The sequence below is a fragment of the Bos javanicus genome, chromosome 3 (genome assembly GCF_032452875.1).
Source record: "Bos javanicus breed banteng chromosome 3, ARS-OSU_banteng_1.0, whole genome shotgun sequence".
Taxonomy (NCBI): Eukaryota; Metazoa; Chordata; class Mammalia; order Artiodactyla; family Bovidae; genus Bos; species Bos javanicus.
This window is the reverse complement of record NC_083870.1, coordinates 120,239,261-120,255,929: the sequence shown is the minus strand read 5'-3', so window position 1 is coordinate 120,255,929 and position 16,669 is coordinate 120,239,261. Positions and strand designations below refer to the sequence as shown.

Here is a 16,669-nt window from a genome sequence, read left to right as displayed (position 1 = left end):
GGTTAGCAAATTTTTCTAATATCAACTATTTTTACAACAACCCAACTTAAGAATGCTGTGTGTGCTCAGTCGTGTCTGACTCTGTGGCCCCAGGGACTGTCACCCACCAGGCTCCTCTGTCCATGGAATTTTCCAGGAAAGAATACAGGAGTGGGTTGCCACTTCCTGCCCTAGGGGATCTTCCTGAGCCAGGAATCAAACCCACGTCTCTTGGGTCCCCTTCATTGGCAGGCTGCTGCTTTATCACTGGCATCACCTGGGAAGCCCATTATGGTGTATAGTCTTTATAGACCATCAGATTTCTGCATCTGTTTTCACGTTTAATGGAGCCATAACTTTACTCTGTCCACCTGTCCATGTCTGGTGCTGGTTTAAGGTTGTCCTGGCCTTGAAGAGTGGGTGGCACACACTCTTTCTGCTCCCCAGGAGGGCCTGTGTAGCACTGCAGCAGGCTGCTTCTTGGCGGTTTGGTGGGATTGATCCATGGACTTGTTTGGGCCTGGTGCTTCCTTGTGAGAAAACTTTGCATCCTCAGCTCTCTAATGAGTTAAGAGGTACGATTTTATGGGCTCTCTGGAGCTTCCTTGATGTCACAGTGAGTGTGATGGTGTTTTCTAACTGTCCACACCCTAACTGAATGGGTCGCTTCACTATCTTTAAAATGCCGTTTTATTACCTCACTCCTGACGTCTCTATAAGAAGTCTGGTGCCAATCTGATTCTTGTTCCCTTGTGGCTTCTTGTCCCTTTTTCTAAGGATCTTTTCCTCCTGATTTTCTTACATTTTATTATACTGTGTCTCGTGTTTCTCTCCTCCTGTTTGACATTCTGCAGGCCCTTTCAATCTCTGCTCATTTATCAGCTATTCCGGGGGTTTAGCTCCATAGTTGTTGCAACATTCCAGCCTATTTTAATTTGTGTCACTCTTGAGGGCCTGTTGCCTCAGTGTCAGCACTTACTCCCTCCTCAGAGCCCACGCCTCCTTTCTAATCTGTGAGTGTTTCCCTTCGTCTCTCTGGCACAGCTCCTTACACTGGCCTTTCAGCTCATTAGCTTCGTCTTTGTTCCTATTTACAAGTTGCATCTGCCACTCCTACTGTTACAGTTTTTCGAGCATCTTATTTCTGCCTCTTTTAAACATCACTTGTTGATTCTATTTTTACGGCCAGCGTCATGTTTCCTTTTGTGTCTTTGTCCTGCGTTTATGTTCTTCCTCATCTTCTACGTCTCTGCTCCCAGGAGTATATGTTGTCTGGGCTCTATCAGTGTCTCTGAGGTGCCGCATTTCTCGAGCGTCCTGGTATCCTGGCTTGTGAGCTCACGTTCCTTGGCAGTTCCCACTCCTCCTCATGGCATGTTGAGGAGAAGCAACACTGGGCCCGGGGTGGCCTCCTAGACAGTGACCACTAGCCCTGGGGGGCTTGGAAGGACATGCGTAAAGGAGCAGGCTCGAGGCCAGGTGACCGCACCTGTGTTCTGACGCTCCACCTGAGAGGGCCGCCCAGGCCCGACACCTTGCAGGGCATCTGGGAGGGGGCAGTGTGCTCTGCGCCTCCCTTCTCTGGATGCTGTCCTGTCCCTAAACTAGTCTGCTGAAAGCTCTTTGCTTTCTGAGACCGTGTTACCATTACACAGATGGTCTGAACAGTTTGGAATGTTCCGTTTCGCTTAACACACCGCTGGTGGTGCTGTCTGTAGCACCCTGTCTCCAGGTGCCTGGCTCAAGGCAGGCCTTGCCTGCAGGGCAACACCCCTTAAAAGCTTGTGGGGGCTCGTGGGTGCCTTGTTCAAATGCAGGGTCTGATCCCGCAGGCCTGGGCAGGCCTGGGAGCAGGAGTGGGACCTAAGTCCTGATCTGCCTCTGCAGGGCTCTGCCTTTGGGCTGCCTCCTGGCCTCAGCGGTTTCCTCTGCAGAGTGGGCTTGTGGGTGTTAGACCTCATGTTTTGGGCTGCTCTGAGGACCGGAAGCCCTTAGAGAAGGGTCCGGAGTGGAGGGGACCGGTCATTACCACCATCAGCACCAGGTTTTGCCCTCACTTGGCACAGAGGAGACAGAGCCCAGGGTCAGAACTGCGGCTCGTGCTTTCCTGCTCAGCCCAGGGGAGCGGGGCGTGGCCCAGGGGAGCGGGGCGTGGCCCAAGGGAGCGGGGCGTGGCTCCCCCCACCCCGCAGAGGGCCCCGGTCACCGTGGCACTGGGGGGGCTCGCTCCAGACGCCCTGTGGCTGGCACACCCGGACATGGCTGGAGGCGCTTGGGCTGTAGCCTCGGTCACACAAGTACAGGGCCACCGAGCCCAGTCGGGTGCCGTTGAATCGCAGGGTGGCATGCTGCACCTCGCCGGGGGGCCCGCAGTCTACCTCTGCAAGGACAGGGCAGCCCTGTACTGCGCTGCTGGCCCCTGCCTGGCCTCCCGCTGCTCTGACCCGGGCCCCTTGCTCCCTGTGCAGCCTGTCCCAGGGTGACAGAACCGGCCCCCAGAGCAGGCTGCTCAGAGGTTTCCTTCTTCCCCTCCCTCCCCAGTCCCCTGCTGGGCCCTGCACTGCCCCGACCTGGCCCGCTCACCTGCCTGGCACCGGCGTCCTGTGTACCCTGCTTGGCAGTGGCAGGAGAAGTCTGTGCCTAGGTCCTCGCAGGTGCCCCCATTCATGCACGGGCTCCGGAAGCAGGGCGAGGGGGCTGCAAGGGCGCGGGAACCCCATTGGCCATCACTGTCCCCACTGAGGCCTCTGGGGGCAGGGGCATCCTGCCTCTCGCACCAGCTGTGCCTCGGGGCCACGGGGCTATGGAGAGCCCCCCTTACCTATCTCACAGTGCCGCCCCGAGAAGCCCGGGGGGCAGTCACACTTGTATTTGCCGATGTAGTGGAAGCAGGTGCCGCCATTGTGACAGGGACCCGAGGCGCACGAGTCTGGCTTCCCTGGAAGCAGAGGCACCCATTGGGTAGGGCCGGGGATCGCGTGCACCCCCCTCCGGTCCCTCCCCTCGTCCCTCCACACCCTCATCAGGGGCGGTAGGGGGCTTGTGGGGTGCTCCTGACGAGCAGACGCAGGGAGCAGGGCAGGGGTCCCAGGCCGGCCCCTCCCCACCCTCCCCAGGCTGGCCCGCCGGCTGGGCTCGCACCAATCTCGCAGTGCCTGCCAGTGAAGCGGTAGGGGCAGTCGCAGTGGTACTCGCCGCCCGCCTCCTTACACGTGCCTCCGTTCCTGCAAGGCCCAGAGCTGCACAGGCGCGGCCGGGCTGCCAGGGACAGACAGACAGAGAGGCTGGTTAGCTGGGTCCAGCCTCTTGGCCCAGAGTGCCCGCAGGCCAGGGCTGCTGGTCAGCAGAGCCCCTGAGGCTGCTGCCCAGGGCCGAGCTCACCAGGTGCTCCCCACTTGGCTTGGGGGCCCTGTGCCCGCCGCCCCGCCCCTGCACCCACTGCCCCGGCCCCCTGCGCCTGAGTCCCACCCCTGCACCCGCCGCCCTCCACCACCCTGCCCTGCCCGGGCTTTGCTGGGGAAGCGCTGGAGAGCTGCCCACTGCCGCCTTCCTGCTGAGTGGGGAGCCGCGGCACTCCCACTCAGATCTGCGTGTTCCTGTGCCTGCACTGGGGGCCTTCCCTGGCCTGCGGGGTGGATGTCGCACCTTCACAGCCCAGCCAGCAGTGTAGACCCTCGGCCTGCTTGACGATCTTGGGGGGGATGTGAGGCAGGAGGGGCCTCCCTCCCATGCCCTGTGGGGCCTCACAGAACGCTTGTCCAGGTTCCGGCCACCACCCCCACCCCGCCATGTCCCTCTGCCCCCTCTTGGGGACGCCTTGGCCAAGTGTGCAGCACCTCGGTGGCTCTGCACAGAATCAGCCTGCTTTCTGGAAAGCCCTCCCCCGCAGGGGTGTGGAGGCCGTGGGCTCTGTGGTCAGACCCCCGGGGGCCCAGTCTCAGGGCCCCGTGGGAGTGGCAGAGGCAGGGGTTCAGGTTTCAGCTCTCTGGACACATGAGGCAGCAAGAGGGCTGGACGGGGCCCAGGTGCCAAGCCCGGGAGGACAGACGTGGGCACAGGGGCCAGGCAGCCAGCACCCTGGACCCTGACCAGAGGATGCCTGGGTCACTGAAAACAGTCCTGAGTGCTGCTACTCCTGCTGGAGGGACTGCTGGGCAGGCAGGGCGTGCGCAGTGACGCCCGCAGCGTATCTGCGTAGGAGCGCTTACGTTCCTACGTGGCTAAGTGTTGTAAAACGTCGACATTCTCCAACTGCATTACGTTTATAAAGTCGACTCAGTGGACGTGAATCTGACCAACTCCAGGAGATGGTGAAGGACGGAAGCCTGGCGTGCTGCCGGCCATGGGGTCACAGAGAGTTGGACAGAACTAGCGAGTGGACAACACTGAGTTTTTTTATAAATCGGTGATTCTAAATCCCACTGGAAACACAGTGAGCAGGAGGGGAGTGCACTGTGCGGAGAGCGCTGCGACGGGCGGGAGGCGCCCCGCCCCGCCCCCCGTAACCGTGCGGAGAGCGCTGTGGCGGCGGAGGTGGGAGGCACCCCTGCCGTGCCCACCTTTCTCGCAGTGGCGGCCGTGGAAGCCCCGCGGGCACTCGCACGTGTAGGAGTCTTCGTGCGCGTCACAGGAACCTCCATTGAAGCAGGGGTCGGAGTCACACGGCGACGGCAGCGCTGTGGGGCAGAGGACGGTCACCCTGACGTCCTGGCCAGAACCGATGCCAGGCTTGAGTCCTCATGCTGGCTCGGAGGCCCCCCTAGAATCTCTTCTATCACATTTTTGAATTTTCCAGATTTTGCCTTTGCTCTTCTGTGAGCTGGGACTGAGTTGGGACTGAGCTGGGCTCCACAGGAGTCCTGGTATCAGGACCACCTGGTAGCACGTCACCACCGTCACACGTGACGACTCTCTACCCGGCTCACTCGGTGTCTGCACTGACACATATGCCGGCGGACATGCTTCTCCGCGGGCGCTTGTCAGGCGGCCACGTCCCAGCAGCTGAGCTGGAAGGCGCCGAGTGGCGCTCACACGTGGCTGCAGCGGGTGGAGCAGGGCGCGTGGCCAGGCTGCCCACCCCCAGGTCCCCTCGCCGCCTCCTCCTGCTGCCCCCAGGGCCTCCCAGCACCTCCCCCGCCAGCTTCCAGGCAGGCCCACTCACAGTGGCTGACGTTGTGGTCGGCGTGGCAGACGCACAGGTAGCTCCCGCCGTACTCCATGCAGTAGCCGCCGTCGGGGCACTGCGTGTTCATGTTGCAGGGCGTGGCCGTGACCTCTGCACACGAGGGGGAGGCCCAGGGACCGCGTGACCCCGGGGGTGACCAGGCTGGGGTGCCCCCCACACCCGGGGCTCACCGTGCTTTCAGGGATTCTCAGGGCAGGGCAGGACGGGAGCCCCGTCCCAACCCTGGGCACTTACCAAATTCGCAGAGGAGCCCAAAGAAGCCCGGTGGGCACTGGCAGAGGGTGCTGTTGGCCCCCAGGCACCTGCCACCATTGCGGCACTCACAGCTGCTGGGGGTTCCTGCCACAGACGGAGGGGAGAGAGGCCTCAGTACGGGGCCGCCCTCCTGACCACTGTCCCATAAAACCGGCTGTGCAGCCCCTCTCCCCACTCCCAGATCCTCTCCATGGGTATCCACATGCACACCCCATGGGGCCCCCACCCCGGCGGCCCGGCCCACACGCACTTTCCCTGCAGTCGAGGCCCATGAAGCCTTCAGGGCATTCGCACACGTAGCCCTGATCTGCATCCACACAGGTGCCTCCATTCTGGCAAGGGCCCGAGAGGCAGGCGTCGGGCACTGGGTGGTGTCCTGCAAGAAAAGCAGCGGTCACCCAAGGCCTGGCAGCGGGCCTGGGCAGGGAGTGGGTTAACAGGGCCTTGGGCCAGAGAGGAGGCACGTTAACCTCTGTTGTTTGTGCCAAGTGCCTGGAGACTGGCCCCCAGCAGCCCTCAGCCCCGAACCCCTTCTCTGGAGCAGAAGCAGCATCTGGAGTGCAGAGGGGCCGATGGTGCACCAAGGGCCTGGCTGAGGCCAGAGGCTCCAAGTGAAATGGAGTTACTGAAATGCTCGGGGTTTTCCAGGTATCTGTCTCCTGTTGATTTCTAGTTTAATTTTGCTGCGATCAGAGAACACAGTCCTTTTCAGTTTATTGAGCTTCATTTTATGGCCAATGGGGTCATCTGTCATGGTGAAGGCTTGCAGGCCCTGGAAGGAACGTGGGTCTCTGTGAATATCAGTCAGGCTGGGTCAGCCAGCAGTGCCTCCACGTCCCTGCGTCCTGGCTGGTCTCCATACTCGTGTCCTCTGCGCTGCCGAGAGGCGATCTGAAAAGCATCTCTGTTTAGCCTTAATTTCTGAAAGACAGTGTTTGTGGTGTACAGCCCTAGTGTTACAGCTTACTTCTTCCAGGGCTTCACGGGTGCCGTCCCACTGTCGTCCAGCCTGCACGGACTCGGAGGACGAGGCTGCTGGCACGCTTGTGTCTGTCTTTTCTCTCTGGCTGCTTTAAGATTTTCCCTCTGTCGTTGTTGTTACTCAGCCGCTCAGTCGGGTCTGGCTCTCTGTGACTCCACGGACTGCAGCGCACCAGGCTTCCTTTGCCATCTCCGGGAGCTTGCTCAAACTCATGTTCATTGAGTCGGTGATGCCATCCAACCATCCCCTCCTCTGTTGTCCCCTTCTCCTGCCTTCAATCTTTCCCAGCATCAGGGTCTTTTCTGATGAGTGAGGTCTTCATATCAGGTGCCCAAAGTAGTGGAGCTTCAGCTTCAGCATCAGTCCTTCCAGTGAATATTCATGCTTGCTTTCCCCTAGGATTGACTGGTTTGATCTCCTTTCAGTCCAAGGGACTCTCAAGAGTCTTCTCCAATATCACAGTTTGAAAGCATCAGTTCTTTGGTACTCAGCTTTTTTTATGGTCTAACTCTCACATTCATACATGACTACTGGAAAAACCATAGCTTTGACTATGTGAACCTTTGTCAATAAAGTAATGTCTCTGCTTTTTAATATGCTGTCTGTCATAGCTTTTCTTCCAAAGAGCAAGCATCTTTTAATTTTATGGCTGCAGTCACCATCTGGAGTGATTTTGGAGCCCAAGAAAATAGTCTGTCACTGTTTCCATTGTTTCCCCATCTATTTGCCATGAAGTGATGGGACCATGATCTTAGTTTTTGAATGTTGTTTTAAGCCAGCTTTTTCACTCTCCTCTTTCACCTTCATCAAGAAGATCTTTAGTTTCTCTTGCTTTCTGCCATAAGGATGGTATCATCTGCATATCTGAGATTATTGATATTTCTACCAGTAATCTTGATTTCAGTCTGTGATTCATCCAGTCTGGCATTTCACATGATGTACTCTGCATATAAGTTAAATAAACAGGGTGACAATATGCAGGCTTGATGCACTTCTTTCCCAATTTTAAACCAGTCTGTTGTTCCATGTTTGGTTCTAACTTTTGCTTCTTGACCTGCATACAGGTTTCTCAGGAGGCAGGTAACGTAGTCTACTAGTCCCATCTTTTTAAGAATTTTCCAGTTTGTTGTGATCCATACAATCAAAGGCTTTAGTGTAGTCAATGAAGCAGAAGTAGATGTTTTCATGGAATTCTCTTACTTTTTCTGTGATCTGGCAGATGTTGGCAGTTTGATCTCTGGTTCCTCTGCCTTTTCTAAATCCAGCTTGTGCATCTGGAACTCCTCGGTTCATGTAGTGGTTTTCAACAATTTGATTTATGTTGGGCTTTGTATGGTTTTCTTCATGTTTTTCTTGACTTTGGGGTTTTCATTTTCATCAGACTTAGAAACTGTTTGGCTGTTGCTTTTTCACACTCTTTCCCTGCACCCCTTCAGCCCATCCTTCCTGCAGGGACTGCAGGGTCACACCTGCTGGGCGCGCGGCGTCCCTGCACAGGCCACCCCTCACTGCTGCCCTCCGTGTCACCCTCTCTGGGCTGCTTGTCGAATCGTTTCCATTTCTCTCTTCGAGGCCGTTGACCTTTCCTTCTGCAGCGTCTAACCTGCTGTGAACACCGTCCAGTGTTTTTTTTTAATCCAGATATTATGTTTTTCATCTCTAGAAACTTCTTTAATATATTCTGCTGCTGCTGCTAAGTTGCTTCAGTCGTGTCCGACTCTGTGTGACCCCATGGACGGCAGCCCACCAGGCCCCGCCATCCCTGGGATTCTCTAGGCAAGAACACTGGAGTGGGTTGCCATTTCCTCCTCCAATGCATGAAAGTGAAAAGTGAAAGTGAAGTCGCTCAGTCGTGTCCGACTCCTAGCGACCCCATGGACTACAGCCTACCAGGCTCCTCCATCCATGGGATTTTCCAGGCAAGAGTACTGGAGTGGGGTGCCATTGCCTTCTTCCTTAATATCTTCTACTTCTCATTATGTCTTTTCCCTCAACACTCTTGAACATATGGCACATGCATGTTCATGATGGATGATCAAACATTTATGTTTGCTGATTCTCTGGCCATCTCTGGCCACTATTTCTTTATATCTATTTTACTTCTGGCGGTAAGTCATATACTCTTAACCTTTTGTATGTCTGGTAACTTTTGGGTGGGTATTCTGGGGTCCTGGATTCTGTTACATTCATCTAAAGAGTTTAGGATTTTATTCTGACATACGGTTAAATTCAGTTCAGTTCAGTCAGTCAGTTGTGTCTGAATCTTTGCGAACCAATGGCCTGCAGCATGCTGGGCCTCCCTGTCCATCACCAACTCCCGGAGCTTAATCAGACTCATGTCCATGGAGTTGGTGATGCCATCCAGCCATCTCATCCTCTGTTGTCCCCTTCTCCTCCTGCCTTCAATCTTCCCCAGCATCAGGGTCTTTTCCAACGAGTCGGTTCTCACATCAGGTGGCCAAAGCATTGGAGTTTCAGCTTCAGCATCAGTCCTACCAGTGAATATTCAGGACTGATTTTCCTTTAGGATTGACTAGTTAGATTTCCTTGCAGTCCAAGAGGCTCTCAAGAGTCTTCTCCAATACCACAGTTCAAAAGCATCAATTTTTCAGTGCTCAGCCTTCTTTATAGTCCAATTCTCACATCCATACATGACTACTGGAAAAACCATAGCTTTGACTAGACAGAGCTGTCTGGTCCTTTCAAGCTTTCTTTTCAGTTTTCTTGGGGCAGATCAGACCTGCCATTAGCTTAGCACGTATTCATCCCCACCACTAAGGTGATACCACTGGGGACTCTACTCAGTACTGGCCCTGGGTATGAAGAGCTTGCTCCACTCTGGCTGGTAGGAGTGGGCTTGAGTTTCAGTAACTGACACCACTCCCAGTGGTTCTTCCCCAGCCCAGCAGCTCTCACCCCACCCAGATTCAAGGGGTCTCAGGGCAGCTGTCCAGGGCTCATCTCCTGCTTTCTCCTCTTCCCTCCCCGCCCCGCCGCCCCCCCCAGCAGCTCTGTCCTTGTTGGTGGCACCAGTACAACCTCCAGGCACTGAACTGGGATCTCTGCTCCTTGACTCAGAGACTCAGAGGAACTGCTGGAGTCTGGAACCCCCTCCCCACCCACAGGGCAGCCTGGCAACGGCTCTGATGCAGCCTTGTGGCAGCTGTGGGTTCCACCCCGCTTCCTCCTCCTCTCCCAGGAATGAAGTTCATGGCTTTCAGTTGTCCAGTGGCTGAGAACAGGTGTTTCCTGTGCCTGTTCTGGTTTTCTTGTTGAGAGTGACAGGGAGAGTCCCAGAGTGGCTCATCCTCGTTGGCCGGAAGCAGAAGGCTTGACAGTCTTTAGTCTGGTTTTTGGCCAGCTTCCTCTGTGCCAGCTTCCTCTGTGCCTTGAAGTGTGGCTCCAGAGCTTGTACTGGGGTGGATGTATTAGTGGCTGTTCCTCACAGTTTGCTTTTGTTAGCATTATTCTTTGTACAAAAGTGATTTCTTTGTAAAATTTTCTGAAATCACTTTATCTATTTTCTGACATGAGTTTAGTTAAGTACGCTGATGCTTGGATGCCAGTCGAGGCCGTCCTGTGACATCACGATGATTTCGGGCAGCAGGTGGGGCTGCCACCTGCCCACCCTCTGCACTGTGAGGCCTCGCCGTCCCCTGGGGACACAGCCTGCCCTGCGTGTGGCCTGCTGGCCACAGACCAGTGGAGGGCACAGCGCCCACCTGCATCTTACTTGTAGCAAAACCTCACTTCCTTCTTAAGTTTTTAGACTCAAAGTAAATCTGATGAGTTTGTCTTGAGCACCCCCCCAACCCCCGGGGAGATGGGTGCACAGCTATTGTTGGCTCGGGGGTGGAGGCCCTGGGAGGTCAGGGGATGTCAGATGCTGAAGTCGTAATTTATTCTGTGGCTCATAAAATCTAGTTGGTCTTTTAATTGAGTCCTGTTGTCGTTCAGTTGCTCAGTCACGTCTGAGACCTTGTGACCGCATGGCCTACAGCACGCCAGGCCTCCCGTCCTGCACTGTTTCCCAGAGTTTGCTCAGACTCAGGTTGTTTGAATCAGATGCCGTCCAACCATCTCATCATCTGTCATCCCCTTCTCCTCCTGCCTGCAATCTTTCTCAGCATCAGGGTCTTTTCCAATGAGCCGGCTCTTCACCTCCAGTGGCCAAAGTATTGGAGTTTCAGCTTCAGCATCAGTCCTTCCAATGAATACTCAGGACTGATCAGAACTGACTTTAGAATTGACTGGTTGGATCTCCTTGCAGTCCAAGGGACTCAAGAATCTTCTCCAACACCACAGTTCAAAAGCATCAATTCTTTGGCACTCAGCTTTCTTTATAGTCCAACTCTCACATCCATACATGAGTACTGGGAAAACCACAGCTTTTACTATACAGACTTTGGTTGGTAAAGTCTCTGCTTTTAATGTGCTGTCTAGGTTTGTCATAGTTTTTCTTCCAAGGAGCAACCAGCATTTAAAACAACATGCAATAGAACAGAAGTGAGCAGACTTCATCACGGGTGGTGGAGATCAGCCCAAGGTTTGTTTCCTTGCACCGGAGGGCTCTGGGGCAGGAAGAAGGGGCAATAAACAGCCTAGAATCTGCTGAAGGGGCGGGGCCTGGGGAGTGTGGCCATCCGCTTGAGAGAGGGGAGCAGACTTCCTGGGCCTCATCCAGCATGTGCACAGCAGAGCCCAGACCAGAGCCCACCTCCAGAGGACGAGGGGGCAGCTGACCCCGTCACCCATGGGGAGCTGCGACACAGCCATTACCTGTCTCACAGCGAGGTCCCTCGAAGGGTTCCGCACACAGGCAGGTGAAATTCCCCACCAGGTCGACACACGAGCCTCCGTTCAGGCAGGGGTCAGAGCTGCACTCGTCCACGTCTGCGGGTGGCAGAGGGGGAGCTCGGCTGCACACCAGCCTCTGACCACCCAGCACCCTGCCCCACTGGCACCCCGCCCCGCCCCACAGCCACCAGCCGAGGGCACGCTCACCTGTCTCGCAGGCCGCCCCCGTGTAGCCGGCTGGGCACACGCACGCCGCGGCACCGCCCTCCGCCCGGCACCAGCCGCCGTTCTGACACTCTCTGTCATCGCACGGAGACTCTGCTGTGAGCGCAGTGTGCACGGCCATGGGGCTCCCGGCTGTGCGGCCCGGTCTCCCTCTGAGCCCCACCCTGCACCGCGGGCTGCACACGGGTGGCCCTGGCAGTCTCCAGGGGCAGCGGGCCCTGGAGTCCAGGGCCGTTCCCGGCCACTGGCACTGAATGCTCGTCTGAACTGGGTTTATCGCAGCAGATGGCAGGGGCACGGGCATGAAGGAGCCCAACTCCCAGCCTCCTGGGGTGTCCCTGTCTCTGGGACCCTGACCTCACCAGAGCAGGGCTGGGCGCGGGTGGGAGTGGGGAGACTCGAGGCAGCCAGCGCCCACGTCCCTTCTGGACGCTGCCTGGTGCCCCTGCTGGCATGGACTCTGGATGCCGAGGCGGGTCTGGAGACCAGGGAGCTGTTGGGGGCCCGGGCCGCTGCTGCGGGTGTTGCTGTGCTGGCCACGGCAGCTCTCCCTGCTGGCCTGGATACATGTCTACACACCAGAGTCAGAGACTTGGAAACATGCCCTGTGGCCCTAAGTATCCATTAGAAATGTTTTTCTAGCTGAGACACTGGTGAGGCTGTTACCCGCACCCGTTTGATTTAACAGTGTTGTTTCCAAATAACAGTTCACATCCCTGAAGGTCTGGGGGGAGTGTCTCTGGCTGAGCCGATGGGGGTCAGGGGCCACCATGTGCTGATCTTAAGGGCTCCATCTCTTGGGCTCCCCTAGCAGCCTCCCGTGGTGAAGCTGGGGGTGTGCACCATCACTCAGCAAACCGCAGTGTGGGCTGCAGCTTGGGAGCAACAGGAGGCTCTTGAGAAAGACCTCAACCCACAGCCAGGCCACGAGAGCCCCAGGGTGGGGAGGAGCAGATTCCACTCCTGCCAGGAGCCCTTGGGGTTGAGGGTTTGGGGGCACAGGTCCTAGAGTGAGAGGGTCTGGAAGCAGGCCCTGCCCTGTTCCCAGGCCTCACAGGGCTGAGTGCTGTGCTCAGTGCTCCTGCCGCGCCCCGAGGCCCCTCCTCTGGACTCTGGGCTCCTGCAACCCCCTCCCCCACCACCTCTCTGGCCACCCGCCTCTGGGGCAAGGCCCGTGCAGCATGCTGACCTGATGCCCCTGCCCCCCAGGTCTGGCAGGACCGTTCCGGGCGCCCTGTGGCCCCTGGCGCGTGGGGCCGGGTGGGCTCCTCTTACCTGTCTCGCAGGTGGGTCCCCTGAAGCCGGCAGGGCACTGGCAGCTGAAGCTGTTGACGCCGTGTGTGCAGGTCCCACCGTTCTGACATGGGTGGGAAGCGCACTCGTTCACATCTGGAAAACGGGGCAGCTGGAGCCTCAGTGGAGGGACGCCTGGGAGGACGGGGCCCGCCAGGGCTGGGCGGTGCTCACGGCCGTGGAGCTGCTGTGTTTGGCTCCCCCGTGGTGTCCGTGCACGCTGCCCAGGACACGGGGACAAAGACCCTGGGCCGCAGGTTGTGGCCCCTCTGGGGCAGGGCGGGGGTGGGGTTCCTCCTGGGGCTGGTCCCTCCAAGGAGCGGGATATGGGCGTGTCCTGCAGAAGCTCACCCAGGTGGCACGTCCTCCCCGTGAAGCCTGAGAGGCAGGAGCAGGTATAGGAGGGGTTGCCCGTGACGCAGTCGTCGATGCACTTGCCGCCGTTGAGGCAGGGACGCAGGGTCTGGCACACGGAGGCTGCGGACACATGGAGGGCAGAGCGTCAGCCCCGCCCGGGGTCCCTCCTGGGGGAGGTGCTGCGCTGTCCGCAGCTGCCTAGAGAGCAGCCACGGTTTCCCTGGCCTGGGGGGACAGGCAGCCGGCAGAGCTCAGCTTAGGGGACCCCACGCTCTGCAGGAGCAAGACACGGAAACCCACCATGACTAAGCACACTCGGGGACTCCCTTGGCAGTCCAGGCGCTAGCACTCTGCGCTTTCACTGCTGGGGCGCGGGTTCAGTCCCTGGTCAGAGAACTAAGATTCTGCAAGTTGCATAGCTTGGCCAAAAAAAGGACCCCACGCACACACGGGCAGGTACAGGAGCGTCCCAGGGTTTCTGCTCTCCCAATACTAGGAGGGACCCAGGGACAGCTGGCTGGCGTTCAGAGATGGGGGGACGTTCCTGGAAGGGCCCTCTGGTCCTGAGAGCCACCGAGGGTGTGGGTGTCTCCGAGGCCCGCCCCTCCCCGCTGGCCATTCTCCAGCTGCCAGGGCACTCAGGCGATGGGGGGCTCGGCTGCCCTGTGGCAGTTGCTGGCTGGCTGCCTGAGCTGATTCTGGGCCGGCCCTTCTGCCTGGTGTGGATGCTTGGCCTCTCAGGGGTAGATGCCCCACCTCTCAGGGGTGGATGCCCCGCCTCTCAGGGGTGGGTGCCCCGCCTCTCAGGGGTGGACCACCCTCCCTTCCTGGTGACCCACCCTCCCTTCCTGGTGACCCCAACTGATGGGTACAGGCTTCATCTTCTGGGCCTGAGGTGTGCTGGGGACCCCAGGAGACTGGTCCCCTGCACCCCACCCTCATGGCACTGTGCTCCTGGGGCCTCTCCGCCTGTGAGTTTTGGGGGCCCAGCAATGCTCCCCCCATCTGCTGCCCACAGAGGCCGGGACGGGGGAGAAGCATCTCCACGTGGGAACAGGGTCCCCGGAGGACGAATGCACCCTCTTCGGAGGACCCCACTCCTCAGGGTCAGAGCCTGCAGCCTCTGCAGGGCAGCACGTATCTGCCCACCCCTGCTCACCCACCTGCACCCACACTGTGCTCCTCAACCACCACCCAAGCCCCGGTCTCTGGCAGGTGCCAGACCTCTCTGCTGCTTGCCCACAGGATGGGGACTGAGTGGCTTCTCCACGCCCTGAACCCCCACCATCCTGAGCCAGGTGGAAGGGGCGGGGGCCCTGCTGTTCTCCTGGGGCTGCAGGAGGGCTTTTCACCCCCAGGGCGAGGGGCGAAACCCCCATGCTGACTCTTACTTGGTGCCCGGCTGAGCCGGTGGACTCGGGCTCTCTCACCAGGGCTGTGTCCAGGCCTCCGTGCAGGGAGCGCCTGCCCCCGCAGTTCCCCCCGCCGGGTGCGCGCGCCTGCCCCCCTCCCAGCCCCACCCCGGTGCGCGCCTGTCCCCCTGGAGGGTCTGGGGGCTGCTCTGTGCTGGGTTCGTCCCTGGAACAGCGCTCAGGAGACAGCGCCTCTCTGTGCCCTTGGTCCCCATGGGAGTGGGAGGTGGTCTCTGCGGGGGCGGGGCGGGGGTCCGAGCACCTGGCTCACCGGCCCCAGGCTTGGCGGGGGCAGTGATCAGCAGCCCTCCACGGATGCTGGAGGGGCCGAACCAGTCGTCTGAGCCCCGCCCCGCCCCGCCCTTGCCGTGTATAAGTAGGTTTACAGGAGGGTCTGCAACTCAGGGTCACACGGTTGGGGGGATGTGTGTGGCGGGAACACACACTTCTGTGGTCAGTCCCGCTGTTTCCACTGGCCACGTGCTCGACCCTGGGGTGAACCCTGCTCCCATCTGCTCTGCGTTCGGTCAGGGGACCCGCCCACCCCGCCCAGCACCAAGTCCCACCAAGAAGCAAGGCTGGGAAATGGGTGGGGAAAGAACTGCTCCCAGGGTTCCCGAGGACACACGCGTCCACGCAGGGGCGCTCAGGACGCCCTGGGTGGACTTTACCTCCACGCCTCCCGTTTACACCGCCAACCGAGGTCTCCAGCAAACCTCCCCTACCCCACGGCAGAGGCAGGAAGTCTCTCGGGGGTGACTGAGGCTCGGGTGAGCCCGGGCGCGGGGAACCGAGATGGCCAGAGTCACGCGTTCGCAGGGCGGCGCCCGGGGCGCCCCTCGTGTCCTTACCAGCCACCCCCCAGGCCCCGCCCCGCCCCGCCCGCCACCCCAACGCTCGCTCCATCCTCTTACTTGTATGGCCGCAGCCCCCCACGCGCACCTGGGCATCATCGATTCTGAACGCCCAGCGCCCGGGCACGCCCACGTTGGTGGTGGTCTCCACCTCCGCCATGTCCGGCGTGCGCGAGCCGGGGATGCTGAAGTAGCGCCGCCCGTCTCCCGCGTTGAAGCCGGCCTGGGGGCGGTTTGGAGAAGGAGGGCGGGGGCGGGCTGGGTCTGCAGGTCTCCCCAAAGCTCCCAAGGCCCGCCTCCCGCGTGGTTGCCTCGAGCTGGGAGCGTTAAAGGGTCAGGCGTGTCCGTGCCACCCTGCCTCCCAGCCGGGCCCACCCTAACCTGTGGTTCCTCCCGTGCTGACCTTGTGGTGTCCTGGCAGCCCGCTCCCCGCCCCACCCCACCCCTGCCCCGCCCCTTCCTGCTCTCTCCTGGGCTTCTGGGCCTCCCCTGGGGCCAGGGGCCGGTGTGATCTTAGAAGAAAGTAGAGAGCCGGGAGGAGAGGGCGCTCTCAGACCTGGGCGGGTTGCACTTGACCGCCCTGCATGCCTGGGATTTTCTGCTGGCCACTGACCTTCAGACCACGGCCGTTGGCCAGGCCACCCTGGAGCCGCGGGGCACACAGAGCTCTGTCCTGGGGGCAGCTAGCGCTGTCAGGCTGGCTGTGTGGGCCAGGACAAGTGCCTCCGGCCGGGAATATTTCCGGTTCTGGCAATGAGAGGCCCTGCCCTGGGTGTGTGTGGGGGGAGGGGCAGCTGCCTGCCTCTCCAGCTCGTGATAGCCCTGGCGGTGGGGAGCAGGGCCCCTACCTGGGCCGCTATGCCCCCCAGGCCGCTGGCATTGCCCCCGCTGCTGGCGTGTGTGCCCGTGGTCCACGTGATGGACTCGTAGTTGAAGATGGTGAAGGAGAGCGTGCCGTCCGTGATGAGCACCGTCTGGAACGTGTTGACCTGCAAAGAGGGGCTTGAGTGGGGCCTGAGCCCCCAACCCACCCAAGACCTTGCCCCCATGGGCCTGACGCCTGCCGAGGGCCTGAAGCCCACTGAGGGGTGTGGGGCCCACAGACGGTGAGAGCAGGCCCTGTGCCTGCTGGCCTGGGGGCACTGAGGGGTCGTGCCTGCTTGACCAAACCCACAAACCACCGTGTGTGGAATGAGCAAACATGTAAAAAGAAAAAGGGGAAACAAGGAAAAGCAGTTTTCCTCATTAAGTTTCTTGATTTTCATGGAATCCTCCTCCATGAAAATATACAGAGAGGTTCTATTTCAGATTGGGCAGAGTGAAACTGTTT

The 16,669-nt window shown here is 59.2% G+C and overlaps 1 protein-coding gene across 10 annotated transcripts in view; it reads right to left on the bottom strand.

Annotated features, from left to right (window-relative positions):
• Nucleotides 1-16,669, bottom strand: part of SNED1 (sushi, nidogen and EGF like domains 1) — a 74,881-nt gene that overhangs the window by 28,758 nt on the left and 29,454 nt on the right. For all 10 annotated transcript variants that reach the window (XR_009735586.1, XR_009735584.1, XR_009735585.1 and 7 more), the window contains exons 3-16: nucleotides 16,188-16,328; nucleotides 15,400-15,562; nucleotides 13,068-13,193; nucleotides 12,699-12,812; nucleotides 11,406-11,519; nucleotides 11,181-11,294; nucleotides 5,670-5,795; nucleotides 5,399-5,503; nucleotides 5,141-5,254; nucleotides 4,539-4,655; nucleotides 3,121-3,237; nucleotides 2,801-2,917; nucleotides 2,563-2,676; nucleotides 2,186-2,359 (exon numbers count right to left, since the gene is read on the bottom strand). Coding sequence is in view for 6 of the 10 variants with exons in the window: in XM_061412907.1 (XP_061268891.1) it covers nucleotides 2,186-2,359; nucleotides 2,563-2,676; nucleotides 2,801-2,917; nucleotides 3,121-3,237; nucleotides 4,539-4,655; nucleotides 5,141-5,254; nucleotides 5,399-5,503; nucleotides 5,670-5,795; nucleotides 11,181-11,294; nucleotides 11,406-11,519; nucleotides 12,699-12,812; nucleotides 13,068-13,193; nucleotides 15,400-15,562; nucleotides 16,188-16,328 (1,756 nt within the window). In the remaining 4 variants the exon portion in view is untranslated. The remainder of the gene's footprint in view (nucleotides 1-2,185; nucleotides 2,360-2,562; nucleotides 2,677-2,800; nucleotides 2,918-3,120; nucleotides 3,238-4,538; nucleotides 4,656-5,140; nucleotides 5,255-5,398; nucleotides 5,504-5,669; nucleotides 5,796-11,180; nucleotides 11,295-11,405; nucleotides 11,520-12,698; nucleotides 12,813-13,067; nucleotides 13,194-15,399; nucleotides 15,563-16,187; nucleotides 16,329-16,669) is intronic.